This window comes from Esox lucius, chromosome 19 (genome assembly GCF_011004845.1).
Source record: "Esox lucius isolate fEsoLuc1 chromosome 19, fEsoLuc1.pri, whole genome shotgun sequence".
In the NCBI taxonomy this organism is placed as follows: Eukaryota; Metazoa; Chordata; class Actinopteri; order Esociformes; family Esocidae; genus Esox; species Esox lucius.
The window spans coordinates 14,760,336-14,778,056 of record NC_047587.1 but is presented as its reverse complement, the minus strand read 5'-3'; the positions used below and the strand labels follow the sequence as shown (position 1 = coordinate 14,778,056).

The window sequence follows — 17,721 nt, the reverse complement described above, 5'->3', positions numbered from 1 at the left end:
TGCAAAAGGAGATCATATGCACAATGTTAAGGTCAGCTGTTCTTACCATGCGTCGCTATGAGAGACAGAATCTTTCATAGCGATGAGAGCAGAGCACCACAAAAGGCGGACTGATGTTTAGCGGTCATTTGAACAGAAATCCAATTCAAGAGAGAGGTGATCACCATGCAAATGATTGATCATGTAATGCGTTAGAGTACCAGGACGGGGTCTGTAATGATGTTTACAGGGATTGTAATCGGCTGATGGTATTATTACTTGGTAACGGTGTTGCTCGGAGGCAGGCTGGTTTATTGTGAATCGGACAAACATTTAAACGGGCGGACAGACGAACGGCGACCCAAATTACGCCCTAACCCCCTTGTAGTGCATATGAGTGTTTCACGAGTGTAGTGCACTACCCTATGTCTGGAAAAGTGTGCCACTTGTGCCGTGCTTGGTCCAGCCGAGGCATCCGCACAGTCGTTCAGGGATTACATACTGTTGCACAGATTGAATTACAATGTCCCAGAAATAGCAGCAATGGAAGATGGAAATCCCACCGAGGTCATGGCCAACTGAAACAGGGCCAGGCGAAACATTTTGCTGTCGTTTTCTACAGTCCAAGCTGTTTTCCTGGGAGATCTCTTCTGGGTGCGGTAATAGCAGCATGGCGATTATATAGGAGTTTATAACGCTGTAGTCATGGATAAAGCCATCATAAGAACCAGCAATATCGTAGGCCTACATACAAGTCTCTGGGGGCTTGGATAATATTGGCTTTGATATGAAATGAATGGACTCATACAGTATTAATATGAATACTATAGGATTTGTGTAGAACGTTTCAGGCCTTTTAGAGTGGCTCTCAGAATTATTCACCTTGAACATTTCCACATATTATTGTGTTACAACATGATATTTCTACCTCTGATCAATGCAAAAAACCATAATGTCCAAGTGAAAAACAAAATCAGCAAGGTGTTCTAAATTAATTACAACGATAAAACAGAGGACAATTGTTTAAGTACTCACTCCCTTTGCTATGACACAACTGAATAAGCTGTGATGCAACCAATCGTCTTTTGAAGTCACTTAATGAGTAGAATGTAGTCCACATTTGTGCAATTAAGGTATTTTACGTGATTTCAGTATAAATTCACCTGTCACAATTCCTAACAGAAAACATGAAGACGAAGGAACGTTCAAAGGAAGTCCTGAAAAAGGTTCTGAGAAAGACAAAAAAGGTCAAAAGCTCCAATCAGTGGTAGAATATTCACATTTTTCCAAGACCTTGAATGTCCGTCATTAAGAAATGAGAATATGTCTGTGATTCTGTTTAGAACAGGCCGTCCTCACAAACTGAGTTTCCCGGTGAGTAAGGCAGTAGTCAGGGAGGCCGCCAAGAGGCCTGCAGTATGACAACTCTAATGGAGTTATAGTCTCTGCTAGAGTTTTCTAGAAGGCATGTGGGTGAATTTGGGAACAGGTGGAGGAAGATTCTGTGGTCTGATAGGACCAAAATTTAGCTTGTTGGCCTCAACACGAAGGGCTATGTGTAGCGCAAGCGTGACACAGCACATCTTCCTAAGAACACTATCCCTACCATGAAGTATGGTAGTGGGAGCATCTAACTGAGGGGATGCTTCTCCACATCAAGCTCTGGAATGCTTGTGAAGATAACAGACAAATTGTATGCAGAGAAATTCTGGAAAAACGATGCAGAAGTCTGGAAGATACTTGTGACTTGGGGGAAGATTCATCTTCCAGCAGGACAATGACCTCGAAAATACAGCCAGTCCCAAACTTGAATGGCTTAAAGAGAAAATGGTATGTACTGGAGTGGTCCAGTCAAAGCCCGGACCTCAGTCCAATTGAAAATATGAGGAATGAATTGAAAATTGCTGTTCACAAAAAGGTCCCAACAAACTTGATTGAATTTTAACAGTTTTGCAAAGAAAAATGGCCAAAGCTAGTTGAGACTTATACAAACAGACTCATTTTCTTCTACAAAATATTAACTAAAAGGGGTAAATCTTTATGTAGTCAATTGTTTTTTGTTTGGTTTTTGTAATCCATTTATAACAATTTGTAGGTATTATATTTTCACATTGACGTTATGCAGTTCTTTGTGTTGATCAGTGGAAAAAAGCCCAATTAAATTCATTTTGATTACATTTTGTAACACAATGCCCGGTATTACACTTCTGAAAATATCATAAGAACCAAGAAGATGTTCCTCCCTTTTATTTACTGGCTAACAGGCGCTATAACACAGTGAAGGCTCCAATGGTTTAGTTTTCCATCTATTCACTTCTTTTATATTACTGTTTTTTACCATCTTATTATTTGTTGTCTGTCAACTTCTGATCTGATTATGATTTAGCCTAACCTTTTCTTTTTCCAAACTGATTCCTTTTTAATTTATCCTTTCTCATTTTCTCGCCCCTTCAACCATTCTACTCCCCTACCCGTTTCTCGATCCTGCGCTTCTCTGCCAATGTGGATTCCCTCCACGGTGCTTCCGCTTCACGGTTGGCTACGCCGCGCCACTGTTCACCGGGTTCACAACTTGCCTGTATTCCCGTGGCTGACCGTGCCACCAATCCCAATCCGACTCCGCCGTCTGTAGCCGGCTTCGTGAAGTCTCCCCTCTCGGAGACCAAACTGACCGGAGACACCTTTGAGCTGTACTGCGACGTGGTCGGCAACCCCACCCCGGAGATCCAGTGGTGGTATGCCGAGATCAACCAGGCTGACTCGTTCCGCCAGCTCTGGGACGGTGCCCGCAAACGTCGCGTGTCCATCAACACGGCGTACGGTGCCAACGCAGTGAGCGTGCTGGGTGTGACACGTCTCGGCCTGGAGGATGCCGGGACGTACGAGTGCCGGGCAAGCAATGACCCGAGGAGAAACGACCTGCACCAGAACCCGGCCACCACCTGGATCAGAGCACAGTCCACCATTACAGTGCTGCAGAGTGAGTGGTCAGAGACGGAGTGAGCCCCCCCCCCCCACCCACCCACCCACCCACCCAGTGTTAGCTGCTCGTGTTGCCCCTACCCCCCTTCCTGGAATGCCCGTGTTCCCCTATGCTACATGAAAATGAACGTTTCCCACTTCACCTCAGATTAACAACAGCAACCTGACTAGGCCTCCTCTTTCCAGCCGTAGTCGCTATGTCCTGGGTATCTCAACACTCAGGGTTACCTCCAGGAACAGTACTTCCTTCATAGAAGCCATCACTTACAATATGCTGTGTCCAAAGAGTAAAAAAGCACTCTCCCTGCGTAGCTAAGCCCTCCGGGGTTTTCACCAGGACCACATCTTCCCTAATAGCAGCTTTTGCACCCTGCTCAACACAGAGACCATATGCTACATCATCAAAATGGAGACGAATGGCCTTGGCTCCTGGTCATGATACGTTTTATCCAAGCCAACATAGTGTTCAGTAGAACCTCCCTGACGTTTACCCCGAATCCTCAGCGTCCTTTCTTCTAATAGTCATATACCTTAGGGTGATTCTATCCATTCCACATGTATTTGTTTGATTTCCCTTTGGTCCTTTTGTTTCCTTTCATACTGCTTTCTTGTTTATGTACTCAGTGTTGGGGGGGGGGGTAAAATGTATGATTTTTTTCATTGTCCTGTCCCTGGGTTTCATTAGTCCTTTTTTATTTTTATTAGTTATTTTACAAATGTAATTTGCCATATGATGTTGTCACGGTACAGTCTGTACATTTCTATAGGTCTCTTGGTTTTGAAGTACATGGAAACGTACATATCAAACACCAGCTATTAATCACTAAACACTCATACGAACAGGATCTTTAACCTTAACCTTTAGCCTCCTGGCTGAAAGGTTAAGCAGATTTCAGAACCGGCGCTGATCACAGAGACTGCATATCTGTGGAGGTATTTGCTTTATTACCAGCTATGTAGAGACACAGTGCATTAGTAATGAACGGCCCGGGGTTAGGAAAGGACTAATATGTGGGGACTCATTCTGTTCGTTTGGAGTGAAGTACTGTGTATTTTAGTAGTATGAGGTAAGTAGATTTTTTGGGGGTTGTCTGTATATGACCTTTCTGACCAGTGTTCTGTGCTCAGAACTTTTTCATTTATTGTTTGTTTGTTTTCATTTTCCACTCTTACAGGTTAGTTTACTCAGGAACAGGACCATACAGATGTCTAAACACAAGTCTGTGTGACGTAAAAGGATTGGGGTCCTTTTCAGTTCAGGAAGTGAACCAAAAATATCAATCCCGTTTTCCTCCGTTTTTCAAGGAATTTAATTCCAGTTTGTTTCATGAACGAATGACACTGAAAAGGATCTGACTTTCACAAGTGTCCCATTGGTGTTTCAGGGCCGTCAATCAGCTCATCGGAAGATATCACACTGCCCAGTGATCAACACAGCCCGTCCATCACCCTGCAGTGCAACCTCACTTCAGCTCACAGCGCCCACGTTTCCAGCTACTGGATGAAGAATGGGGTGGAGGTCCCGGAGACCCGCGGGGATCGAGCCAACACTGAATACTTGTAAGAGCCATTGGAGGCATTTAAATGGGATGGTCCATTGGCATGGTCCACTGGAGGCCTTTAAACGGGATTCTGTTGACTGTGTAACACAGCGCTGCCTTAGAACCATGTCACATTATAAATGGTGCACTATATTGGGTTTAGAATTTGGGATTAGAGTTCAATTTGGGACAAAACCTTATTGAATCTACAGTGCCAGTCAGGGTTAGTACACAGAGGCAAGTCATAGCCCTTTCTTCTCCAACAGTTTTCAAAATGTGCAGGGGATCATGTTGGTGTAATGGATACTAACACATTAGGAAGCAAGGCAAAGTAAAGGTTCTTATTTTTCAGATCTACTGGAATGTTTAGGAAGTTGGTTGCCTAATTTCAATAAACATTGTGGTTCCTTGACAGTTTGTGCCGGAATAACAGAGCTGTCAATGTCTAGTCTTAATGATAGGCTTTGCATTTGCCTTTGGAGTCTGCTATTAGGGGTGTGTCAATATGATAAGTCAGTGAAAATAACACTACAATATTTTCCAGATTTCAGCATAACAAAACTGGCCACTACTGACCAATTAACTTTTCTCTGTCTAACGCACAAATGCCTATACATCAGGCATAGATATTCAGATCTTAATAAAACTGAAAATGTTCATTACAATGGTAGGAAACCATGTTGACAAGCACTTCAGGACAACCACAAGACAACCAATCTCCTAAACCATTTGACATGGAAAAGGGAAGTATTGCACGCATGCAGTATACATGTATACAGTGGGGCAAAAAAGTATTTAGTCAGCCACCAATTGTGCAAATTCTCCCACTGAAACAGATGAGAGAGGCCTGTAATTTTCATCATAGGTACACTTCAACTATGAGAGACGAAATGAGAAAAGAAAATCCAGAAAATCCTATTGTAGGAGTTTTTATGAATTTATTGATAAATTATGGTGGAAAATAAGTATTTGGTCACCTACAAACAAGCAAGATTTCTGGCTCTCACAGACCTGTAACTTCTTCTTTAAGAGGCTCCTCTACAAGTACCTTGAATGCCTGTTGCAATAGCTTTACATTATTTGTTAGTTATGTTTTGTGAAGTGAGCCAAGGAGTAGAGAAGGATTACGGGAACATTTCTAATTTGCCCTGGTGACAGCACTGTGGGTACACTGCTTGCTACTTTCATTTGTGTTTCTTTTGTTCAGCTTGGCGAAGCCCAAAGGACCTGAAGCTGGGGAATATATGTGTGTCTACACCTTCGAAATGGCTCCATCTGTTAACGCCACCATTAACATTAAAGGTAAGACCCCTACTTACTGGAACTGACCGGAACCCTCCATTTATTGAAACCTTCACCTGTTTTCTCAAACAGATCCAGATCCAGATCTTCAAACTACATTCACAAAACCCCTGACTCTTTTGCCAAAATCAGACACTCGCCTCAAAACCATTTAATCTGTTCTCAAAATCAAACAATGATTTCAGATCATACACACAGCCATTCAATATGAAAACTACAGAGCATTCATTAGACACTACATGAAAAATATGTTTATTTTACAGTTGGCAATAAAAAAAGTGTAAGGATCACAACTTAGTACTGTGAATAAATTGCATACTCTAAGTACTGTAAGTAATACAGTATTGAATGTCTTTATATTCAGCACTTGCGTGAAAATACAGTAGTCCGACAGTAAAAGCAAAGAAAAAAGAAAACTCTAAATGAAAAGCATATTACAGTGCTTTGCAGTTGCTCAAATATTTTGTGCAACTGCAAAGTCAATGTGAGATTTATTCTGCCTCAGCATCATGTCTTTGTGCTGGGTCTGGCCAGAGGACTTCATTCACATCACAGGCAACGTTTTCCCTTGCCAGGCAACGGGGGGTAAAACCCTCTGGTGTGCCAGATCCAGCCTTGACAACACTCCACACCTGTCACCACAGGCCAATTCCATTGCCTGTAAAAGATTCTCCCTGGTATATGGTTTTCTGTCATAGACCTACCACCGCCATGCAGAGAAAAACTCTTCTATTGGGTTGAGGAAAGGGCTGTATGGTGGAAGGCTAACATTTATGAATCGCTGGTTGATGTTGAACCACTCATGTATCCGGACGCCTTGGTGAAAGCTGACATTGTTCTAAACCACAACATAGACAGGATGCACTGCCTGCTGAGGATCCCGCTGCTTACGCTCAAACAAAACATCCCGGAAAAAGGACAAGACCACCCAGAAATGGAAGGAGATGTTCAGTGTTATATGGCCCCCAGGTTGCATGATGTTGGAGAACCCCACAATTACTTATGGCTGCACAAGGGTGACATTGCCACCACGCTGGCCAGGGACTTCCACAATGACACATTGGCCCATTAAGTTCCTGCCTCTCCTTCTCTTCGCCAGATTGAACCCTACTTCATCTACAAAAATGTATTCATGGGCCTGTCCATGGAATCAAATTCAAACACTTCATATAAAAACAGATAAATAAGTCCTTTAGTAAGTGAAACAGAAACACTGTTGCAGAAGTCTGTCTATTTGTATGCACACCTTATTTACATAGCCTACAATATAGTGCAGTTTACAGTAACAGTTGGTTAGTAGCATAGAATTGTACTGTAAGCATCAGAGCTGAAAGTGTCTGAGTGTGCACTTACTTGCACATACTGAAATCATAGTTCTTTGACCCTTTCTGAGTTGTGCTCAAAGGTTTCTCTGTACACTTGATTCATATGTACCCTGTTGCGTTAGAGGACACGGTCAATGGTAGAAAGGCTGACTGTTGATTCCTTCAAAGTTCACATTGCCTTCAACAACTCTTTGCTGTACTTCACGCAGTCGGATGGCATTGTTTTGAAGGACCATATCAACAATGACAGCCTCTTGCTGTTGGGAGAACATAGCAATCCTTCCACCCTCATGTGGTAATCTTGCAATTCTGCAAGATGGGAAAATTCACTGACAAACATAAATACAGTAAAAATAGAATTGACATTACTTCTATACTGTATGTAAAATGTTGTATGGTAAGAAAGGTTTTCTGTTGCCATAGTCCTTTTTTGGTTGACAAAGTGATGTACTGACTCAAATGTGTAACGTCAACTTTCAATTACCAAAATGAAAAGAAACAAATACCTGTTCTCTTCTCTGAATGTCCTGATTATGGTGTCCACAGAGAATCACCTCAAATTGGGTTGTACTCTTTGTCCTGCTTCCCTCACTTTCATTCCATGAACAAGAACATGGTCTATCACAGTTGCCCGAATTTCATCTGGAACTACTGTTCTTGGCCTTGCTTTTCCTTTTCCTCCTCATTCACCTCTTACATGTATTCTTCCTTCACATCTGAGATTGTTTCCATCCATTGTTGGTATTTCCATTCAACACACCTGTGCCACCTGTGCACTCTGAACTGGCTTATATTCTATGCAGTTGGTTTGATCACATCATTAGAAAGAAGTGTGAACCATTATGAGTCATTGTGTGTTAACGATGACAACTTTGTTGTAGTTGGGTTTACCTTTTGCCATCTGTGTTTACCATTGTGCAACTTCATCCAAACCACACTTTTGTGTTCACACACTTATAGCTTTTTTCCGCCAATCCCATGTGGATTAATTGGACGTTGTTGTTTTACTTTAAGGAATAACAGTGAATATTTATCTGATATTTATAACTGTCCTTTAAGTGAGGGCGGATTCTGGATTCTTATTTTCACAGTCATTGCTTGTCAGTCTTTTATACACACACAGACACACACACAGACCCATGAATGGATCCCTGTGGTGAAAGAACAGATCGTGCTTGAAAGACTTAGTGGGAATTATCTTCATTTAGTGGATTACCACGAGTGCTGTGTTGTTTAACATTCCTTGTGGCGTAGCAACATCTGTTCATTGAATGCCACACAATGTTTTTTCATATAGCTATTGTAGATCATGCAATTACTACATAAAATAGAAAAAGATTAGGCTGTAGACTAGAGCAAGAGGAATAGTAATGTTATGAATATGAACATGGAATTAATGAATGATCTTTACTATTACAGACATACCTTCAGTTGGGAACTGACTTTCTGACACTGCACTTCATGTGCATTGATTCTCAATCAGGGGTGCTAGGGCCTCCTGAGGTACACGTCTTATCTACAGGGGGTACTTGAGGAAAGTCAAAAATGTGTGTATGTGGGGGGTCCTTTAAATAAAATCAAGTTGGTGGTAAAGAAAAACATTGTCGTTGTGCAAATGTTGTACATGACCATAGGAATACCCTATCAAACCTGAAGGTGATTAGCTAGCTAGCAACATTAGCTACAAGTAACTGTGGAATGTGTGGAAAATTTGTGGAAAATTTCTAGAACCAAACGAGGTGAGGTAGCAGGTTCGGTCTGCATGTGATATTGGAACAGGAATGTGAAAATTGAGAATTTCTTGGAGTTCAATAGATTTTCCCATTTCCGGTCTCTCAGAAAATGAGGCTCAACTGCCTAGGAGTAAGGAAGCACTCGAGGACATGGGATTGTCCTACTTGTCATGGCGGAGAACAAACTTACTGAATAAGTTGGATTAATGGAGGGAAGGAACAGCTGCAGTGGTTGAGCTGTTTGTTTAGCGAGGTAAAGTTAGTTTTATAATGGACATTCAGTGGACATTCATATTCGCCCGACAAAACCAACTAATTCAGGACAATGAAAAGTATGGTTTCTCGATCAGGTGAAGGTGGACTACAATCCACACTTTTTAATGTATGAATCAAAGATTTCTGTATATATTTAAATTTTTCCAAAATATCCTTTTTTATTGTGATTAGAACCTTAAAAATTAAATAGCGTCTACGAAAATTGTGCCATGACAACAAAAGTGCTATTTTCTGACTCGGGGGAGGATGGGCTATAATCTACGGCATATACTTGTGCCATTATTGTGTGTTCCAGTGTCCCGACTCGACTCTCGAAACCTAGGGCAGGAAGTTGGCCAAAAACAAACTTGTTCTCAGTGGCAGCCTTTTAGTTAGCAGTTGACCGTCAGGTTTGACCGTCAGGTAATCTGCCACTGAGACACTGCAGTGTAACCAGGTTTGACCGTCAGGTAATGGTCATGCTGCACCAAACCCTACATGCACGCCATCAAATCGAAAGGCAATCCTTTAGAACGTGACGTTGTCTTTGACATGTTTTTCGTTCTCCATCGTTCCAGCGGGTCCTGATATTGTGGGACACAAGCGCAGTGACAACAAGAACGAGGGCCAGAAGGCCCTGCTCTACTGCAAGTCCACAGGATTCCCATATCCCGTCTGGTCCTGGCGCAAGCTGGACAACGGGGTCTACATGGTACGTCTTGTTGTTCACATTCAGCGGAAGAAGACTTGCCTGTTGCTCGTTGTTTTTTTGTTGTTTGATCGTCTTTGTCCTCTTTGACCGACCTGTCGTCTGCCGCCCGCCAGGACATCGACAACGCCTCCGGACGCTTCTTCATCACCAACTTGGACAACTACACCGAGCTGAGCATCGTCAACCTGGACATCGACTCGGACCCCGGGGAGTACCAGTGCAACGCCACCAACACCATCGGCACCTCCTCTATGGTGTCCGTGCTGCGCGTCCGCAGCTACCTGGCCTGGCTGTGGCCCCTGCTGGGTGTCCTGTTCGAGGTCCTCGTCCTGGTCGTCATCATCGTGGTCTACGAGAAGCGCAAGAAGCCAGATGATATTCAGGACGGTGAGTTGGGACCGGGGGGGGGGGGGCTTGGGGGGGCTTCGGGACGGCGACGTCGGTTGCGGTGTCCACATTTTGCTCTCCTCATTTAAGTGTCTTACTGTTGTCTGTGGTCAAATATAATTTGCAGATTTTGAACGGTACGTTGTTTTCCGAAGTCACTAAAACACGACACAGATAATATCTTACTGAATGAGTTAATACCCACAATTAAAAGATAGTTTTCTCTGAATCCTTGTCTACCAGCTCTTGACCTAACAACCAGTGATGCGGGGGGAGGGTTAATTCAATGACACTCAGATAACCGTCTCATTTACCCACTGTGTTCAGCTAATGTTTTCTAGTACATCCATGCTAACCATGTGCCAGCAGGTCTGGCTGAATGAAAGCCTGGGGAAACGGTATTCCAAACCGCTCACTATTTCCCTTGTAGTGCATGAAGGCCCGACAATAGGGCACCCTGTAGGAAAAAGGGTGCTATTTGGGAGTTAGACAGGTCCCTCAGCAGTTGTTAATAATTGAAACTTGTCCCCTTTCTGGCTACACTGCAGTGTCATATTAACCATGAATATTCAATCATTGAGATTGTCCTGACAGCAGTCGTGTCCTGGATGGAGCAGCAGTATTGCGTGCGTTTGTAAGTGTGTCTGTCTGTGTGAGTGTGTCTGTCTGTGTGTGTGAGAGTGTGTGTGCATTTGTTTCTCTTGTGGAGTTCTACTTCCTCAAACTGAATTATTGAGTGTAGGTGGAGCCAGCATAGTATCAGGTAATGACAGACCTGATGCTCTCAAACACACACACACACACACGCACATTTGATACACACACATACTGTATACACATACATAAACACACGCCAACTGTTAGGGAAAGAGTTAGCAGTTGTAGATGTTTAGTATCCACACTTAGGGTATTACTGTATAATATGTTGTCCCCCTCTTTTCCAAATGGCATAACCCAACCTATGCTTGGTAAGTGAGAGCCTCTGCATGCTTCTTGACTTTTAATCAGTATCTATATGCTTGTAGGAACCATCTGAAGTGGTCTGGTGGTCCAGAACTGTTGATGTTGTGTAGCTAATGCCGGTGGTCGTCATGACGATGAAAAAACAGGCCCTATGCAACATTGTAGCAGAGGTGTGGTTTCGGAGGGGAACTACATCACTGCCCACGTCACTACTTCAGATAATGAAAACACTGAAAGGTGGCTAGCAAGATGGAGATCAGAGGTTGTTTTTAGGCATTGCATTTTACGAATGGCTAATTTGAATGAACTAGTTTCACAGAAACAGCTGCAAAGGTCCTGTCTGCAAACCAAAAAAAGAAACATATATATATATATATTTTATATATATTGACATAGGCAAGGATGTAGTTCGTTTACACCAAAACGGTTCAAAATCAAGACCAGACCATGGTCACTGTGTTACCTAGACTAATACACAATTTTCACAAGAGTTAGCAAAACAGCACAAACAGATGTGGATCCATGTTCACACAACATTCTCTACATACATGCATTATCAGATAGAAGTGCTTTTCTACTTCTAAACTGATGTTCTGGTTGAAGAGGCGTCATACTACCAGTTTACAACCAAACATGTTATGTTCCTGACAGCACCAAAGGTTAATGGGGAAGACATCCTGTTTTCAGTTGCAATATAACAAGTAGATCATATAACAATTCATTCTTTAACAATAACCTTTTTTAGAACCTTAAATGATAATGCAAAATAAAACCTAGTACAATGTTTCAAGGACACTGACAAGGACATATTCGGTTTTAAATGTATTTTATTTCCTGCTTTATGATAGTAGCTTTTGTAAGCAGTCCCTTTGTTTGTGGATCAGTTTTCATCTAGTCAGTCAGTAGATCACTGTGGGCACTTTGTCCGTCTTTGCATGACGTAATGAAAATACAAACATTTGTTTTTAACTTGCCCCTGCTCTGCACGAACTTCGTAATCACTTCCTCAACACATGGTTGCTTTGGGTTTGTGGGGATTTTTTTTTGCATTTGGTGTGATTGTGACTGTGACCATCTTGTGCTAAGATGAGCTCCATCCACTATACATCCGACTGTCTGTTTACCTTGTTTTCTCTTTCACTATAATTCCATCAGCATGGTTTGAATATTAAGTTGCGTTCATTCACTTATGGACATTTCTGGAATTGAATTAAGTTCCACTAGTTCCTTGACTGGATTTAAGTAAAATTGGAACATTCTGGAATTCTGGAATACACAGAACTGTCTATAAAAATAATTCAGTCAAATCTCCAAGCAGAGATGAAGAATCCAGAATATTACTTGCCTATATGACTTCTGTAAACATTTCAATTCAACCAGCATGCACTATTTCCCCCTCTTTAAGTCCAAAGACATTAGCAAGATTATTATCTTAAATTAATGCTTTTTGTCTTCATTTGTAATAATTTCTCTGTATTTTCCTTTTGTGCATCAGATGATGAACCAGCCGGACCAATGTATGTAGAGTGATCTCACAGTCAGTTAGAAATGTTTTCATGGGGTTTTGTTGTGTTTTGTTTTAGCTTTTTCTGTAAACTATTGAGGTTAGGCTCAGTTCTGTTTAAATTCACAATGTAAACTTGCATCAGTGTTTCAATTCCATACAGTAAGGCTTGTGTACAGCATGTTAATCCAAAAATCCTTGTTTAATGATAAGCAGATGTAATGATTTGTCATCTGTGTTCAATCAGAATGTGTATTATCAGTGTAAAGGCTTTGTTTTGATGGAAACAAATAATTCTGTCTTTTTTTTTTAATTAAATTGTAGGAAAACCAACTCCACCAACAATCACAAAGACAAGAACCTTCGTCAGAGGACCACGAACTGAGAAAATTATCACATTAGTAAGTATTTGCTATGGAGACACAGTAGTAAGTGTTCATGCACGACCAGACATGGCAGAAGACAGAAACAAATTGTCAGTCGGTTTTAGAATTTCATGTCGTTCCATCATGTAACTACAGCACTTTGTTAATACCTTGAACACAAATGGCCTCACTTTGTACTGGAATATTGTAAACAAAGCTAGTCTTCATTGTTGATAATAAGCTGTAACCTCAGATCTCGTTAATGCGACTTACAAACGCTATATATTGTAAATGAAATCCCAGCTGATCATGGTGTCCAGCTGCCACTGTCTGGCTCAGTTCCAGTGGATACAGAAAATAAATGCAATTTGCCAAACTTAAAATGGAATTATCCTTAGCCCTGGTGCAGTTGTGATCAAAGTGACTTGATAGCGCAATAGAACATGTCAATAACTTTCCTCCTCTCTTTCATTCCACAGATAATAACGCATTCTATGTATGTATTGACAATATGAAGGTAGCCAGGAACCAGACCCTTTGCATTGTGTTAGTAAGTAGGATTATATCTGCCTGGTATGGAGCCTTGATAAAGACAAAAAGGAAGATCTTGTGAATGGCTGTATTGTATGATGAGGCATGCCTTATGATTTTATCATTTACCTGTCGTGGGAGGAGCGTGGATAAACACAATCGATCAGTGTGTCCTCGCTACATTATGAATGCTTTAGGGTGTGTTTATGAAGCATTATAACCATTGTTGCTCTGCGCAGTTATTGATTGTCGCTGTTTGTTTGATTATTGATTATTTATTCTGATTCTTATCATTTTCCCGAGGTAATGCATGCAGGAAATATGTTAATGTTCTTTTTGGTGCAGACATGATGTGGCTTCTTGGGCCACGCTCCAAATGCCACCCTGTTCCCTAAAAAGTGTCCTACTTTCAACCAGGCACCACAGTACTCCGTTACAAAACAGTGTGTTATGTAGGACAGGGTGATCGTGCCCTTCAAGATCCCCCAAACACTGCTGGTTTTCTCTAGCACTTGATGGTGAATTATACCCCTTTGGCGTCCCGGGTCTAAATCAGTCCCTGACCACAGGGGAACTGGCTGGCTTGAGTTGGTTTCAAGTGGTCTAGGGAATGGGGAGTAATTTGGCGTGGTTTCGTTTTCTTTGACAGTGGCTTCATGTTGATATGTAATCTGTATTTATTTAATGACAATGTGAATCTAAAGACTTGCAATGTAAAAGAAAAACGGCACTGATCATAATCTGGTATGGCAGTACATCTGTACAGTCTAGCGTTCTGCTGCATACCATTTTAAAAGTTGCTAACTTGTTTTACTGCATTTAATCAACATTTTAGCGTATCGGTTTCACATTTTACCAAGGGCTTTGCAATGTCCCTGTCTTTTGAATTTCCTTTGGAGAATTCACACATGTACAGGATGTATTTATCTAATAACCCTATATAGCTATACATTAAGTAATACAAGGGATAATCATTCTCGCACATAAATGATGCATATAAATATTGAACAATAATGCGAACCTAAAGAATCTGTATAAACCTAATTTAGTAAGTGTACTACTCCAATCCCTTCTAACCCTATTGCTTTTGATTAAATAATTGTAGGTGTATTGTGTATAGCATGGCTATTATCCTATGCAATAATAATCCATATATATTTGTGTGTGTGTGTGTATATGTATATATTTATATATATATATATACATACATACATATAGAAACAATCCCTCTTAGTAGCTTTAGATTTCTATGATTAACCAAGCTTTAATAGAGTAGGCAGATCACCTATTGAGTATTGACAGATACCATACCGCTGTATGCTGCATGTGTTCATCTCTAGATGAAGATGTCGAGCTATAACTTGTTCATGTAAGCTCCCGGACATGGGGGACGTTTCATCAAGCTAACTCGTTTATAAATCACCTTCTGATTTTATAATTCAAGTCGTAAAGGTTTTTGCTGATGGCCATTCTTCTCGGCATGATGCAAGTATTTTGTGTGGGGAGGGAGAGTGGAGGCGGTGTGACTACCGTGTCAATGTCATTGATGTATGTCATGGATTGACAGAATCATTCCCAGGTCATTTTTAAGAATAAAAACCTCTAAAAGAAATGGTTTGTTTTAGTTAATTACTTGATTTTCATAACTTTTAGAGCTTGTAACACACACACACACAGACACACACACAACAATGCGTTATACAGTCATCAGACAGGCAAACTTCAAATATTCAGCTTTCTTTTTCAGTGTTTCATGTGGAAACCGCCCCACCTAATGGCCGTTTGAGGGTGAACGTTTCCCAGTGTGGTGTGTAATTCACTGTTCTTGTAGGCAAGAATCAAATACACTACCTGACAAACAGGCTACAATAAATGACGATTTACCACCTTCCTCAGTAAGGTAAGTGACAGACATAAGCACAAGTAAGAATGAAATAACTTATACACTTCAGTGGTAATATGTTTTTAACCATTATTTTACAAGGTAGGTATGCTAAGAACACATTATCATTCACAGCAATGACATTGGAGCAAATAGTATGAACTGTCTTGCTCAGGGACCGAACTACAGGGTTTTTTCACCTGTTCTGCGCTAGGATTTGAACCAGCAACCTTTTGTTTATGGGCCCAAAACTGGTTACCTATAGGCTACCCAGCTGCTCCATGTAGTTGGCTTTGGTGTATGAAGGGTGTACTTCATGAGGTTGGTGGAGGGTGCAGTCAATGTCATGAGGTGGATGGAGGATGTAGTTGCCTTCCTGATCTGGATGGAGGGTGTAGTTTACTTTATTAGGTGGATGGAGGGTGTAATTAGCTTTATGAGGTGGATGGAGGGTGTAGTTGGCTTCATGAGGTGGATGGAGGATGTAGTTGGCTTCATAATGTGGATGGAGAGTGTAGTTAACTTCATGAAGTGGATGGAGTAGGTAGTTGGCTTCATGAGGTGGATGGAGGGTGTAGTTGGCTTCATGAGGTGGATGGAGGGTGTAGTTGGCTTCATGAGGTGGATGGAGGATGTAGTTGGCTTCATGAGGTGGATGGAGGATGTAGTTGGCTTCATAATGTGGATGGAGAGTGTAGTTAACTTCATGAAGTGGATGGAGTAGGTAGTTGGCTTCATGTGGTGGGTGGAGGGTGTCGTTAACTTTATGTAGTGGGTGGAGGGTGTAGTTGGCCCTATGAGGTGGATGGAGGATGTAGTTGGCTTCATGTTGTGGATGGAGGGTGTAGTTGGCCTCATGAGGTGGATGGAGGGTGTAGTTGGCCTCATGAGGTGGATGGAGGGTGCAGTTGTCCCTATGAGGTGGGTGGAGGGTGTCGTTAACTTTATGTGGTGGGTGGAGGGTGTAGTTGGCCCCATGAGGTGGATGGAGGGTGTCGTTAACTTTATGTAGTGGGTGGAGGGTGTAGTTGGCCCTATGAGGTGGATGGAGGGTGTCGTTAACTTTATGTGGTGGGTGGAGGGTGTAGTTAACTTTATGTAGTGGGTGGAGGGTGTAGTTGGCCCTATGAGGTGGGTGGAGGGTGTCGTTAACTTTATGAGGTGGATGGAGGGTGTCGTTAACTTTATGTAGTGGGTGGAGGGTGTAGTTGGCCCTATGAGGTGGGTGGAGGGTGTCGTTAACTTTATGTGGTGGGTGGAGGGTGTAGTTAACTTTATGTAGTGGGTGGAGGGTGTAGTTGGCCCTATGAGGTGGATGGAGGGTGTCGTTAACTTTATGTGGTGGGTGGAGGGTGTAGTTGGCCCTATGAGGTGGATGGAGGATGTAGTTTGCTTCACACAATGGTTGATGGCAACACTGCCCACAGCCAGGGAGGGTTGCTTCCTGCTGTCCAGGTCGTTTCCACCTTTGTGCTAAAGGCAGATGAGGGACAGGAGATGAGGATAAACAGAATGCTGCTGGAGACTTTGTGGCTAAACCATGGATTAGAACCGTGAGCTCGCATCCCAAATGGCACCCTATTCCCTGTATAGTGGACTACTTTTGATCAATCACGGCCAATGCAGCTTGAGTCAAAAGCAGTGCACTTCGGCGTATAGAGAACAGAGTGCCATATGGAACTTTGACACTGTGTGCCACTTTCATTTGTACATTATCAGACTGAAATCCTCTCAATTTTGGCGGGGGGGTGTAAATCCTGAAATCTTCCATGCTTTGCTGGCAGTTAGCCCAATGTTTGGAGTGTTGGCCAGCAACCGAATGGCCACAGGCTCGATGTCCTTGATCCAAACAGGTGAAAAATGTGCCGTGTCTTTCAGCAAGACACTTAACTCTAATTGATCCTGTAGGTTGTTCTGGACAGGACAAAGCGAAATGACTGAGGTTAATTTGAGGAGGACGTGTTGGCAGAAGGACAACTGCAGGGGTCACTGTTGTTCCGTGTGGGGTTTTCTATTTTTTTGTTCCCATTTTAAATAAATCATGTTATTACAAAACATAACAAAAACAATACAACAGATATTTACCACATGTATACAGTACAGGTGTTAAAACAGCAGACAGATATGGGTATTAAACAGAGATAATCTGTACAAATAATATCAGATTGTAAATTTAACAACTAGGGTGATTTACTGGCTTTTGAATTCTTTGAGCATTTTATCAAAAATAATATAGAACTGAAAAGTAATTTTTTTCAGG

General features: G+C 41.9%; 1 protein-coding gene across 3 annotated transcripts in view; it reads left to right on the top strand.

The window, feature by feature from the left end:
* The window catches only part of LOC105018309 (neuroplastin), a 28,340-nt gene extending 13,149 nt beyond the window's left edge, over nt 1-15,191 (top strand). Inside the window, exons 2-9 of one of the 3 annotated variants that reach the window (XM_010883621.4) lie at nt 2,612-2,959; nt 4,347-4,521; nt 5,710-5,804; nt 9,696-9,829; nt 9,943-10,216; nt 12,687-12,696; nt 13,008-13,084; nt 13,528-15,191. In XM_010883621.4, coding sequence (XP_010881923.1) covers nt 2,612-2,959; nt 4,347-4,521; nt 5,710-5,804; nt 9,696-9,829; nt 9,943-10,216; nt 12,687-12,696; nt 13,008-13,068 — 1,097 coding nt within the window. In that variant the 3' untranslated portion in view covers nt 13,069-13,084; nt 13,528-15,191. Of the gene's footprint in view, nt 1-2,611; nt 2,960-4,346; nt 4,522-5,709; nt 5,805-9,695; nt 9,830-9,942; nt 10,217-12,674; nt 12,697-13,007; nt 13,085-13,527 lie in introns of all 3 variants that reach the window. The other 2 variants (XM_010883620.4, XM_010883619.4) reach the window with 2 other exon arrangements.
* The last annotated feature ends 2,530 nt before the right edge of the window (nt 15,192-17,721 follow it).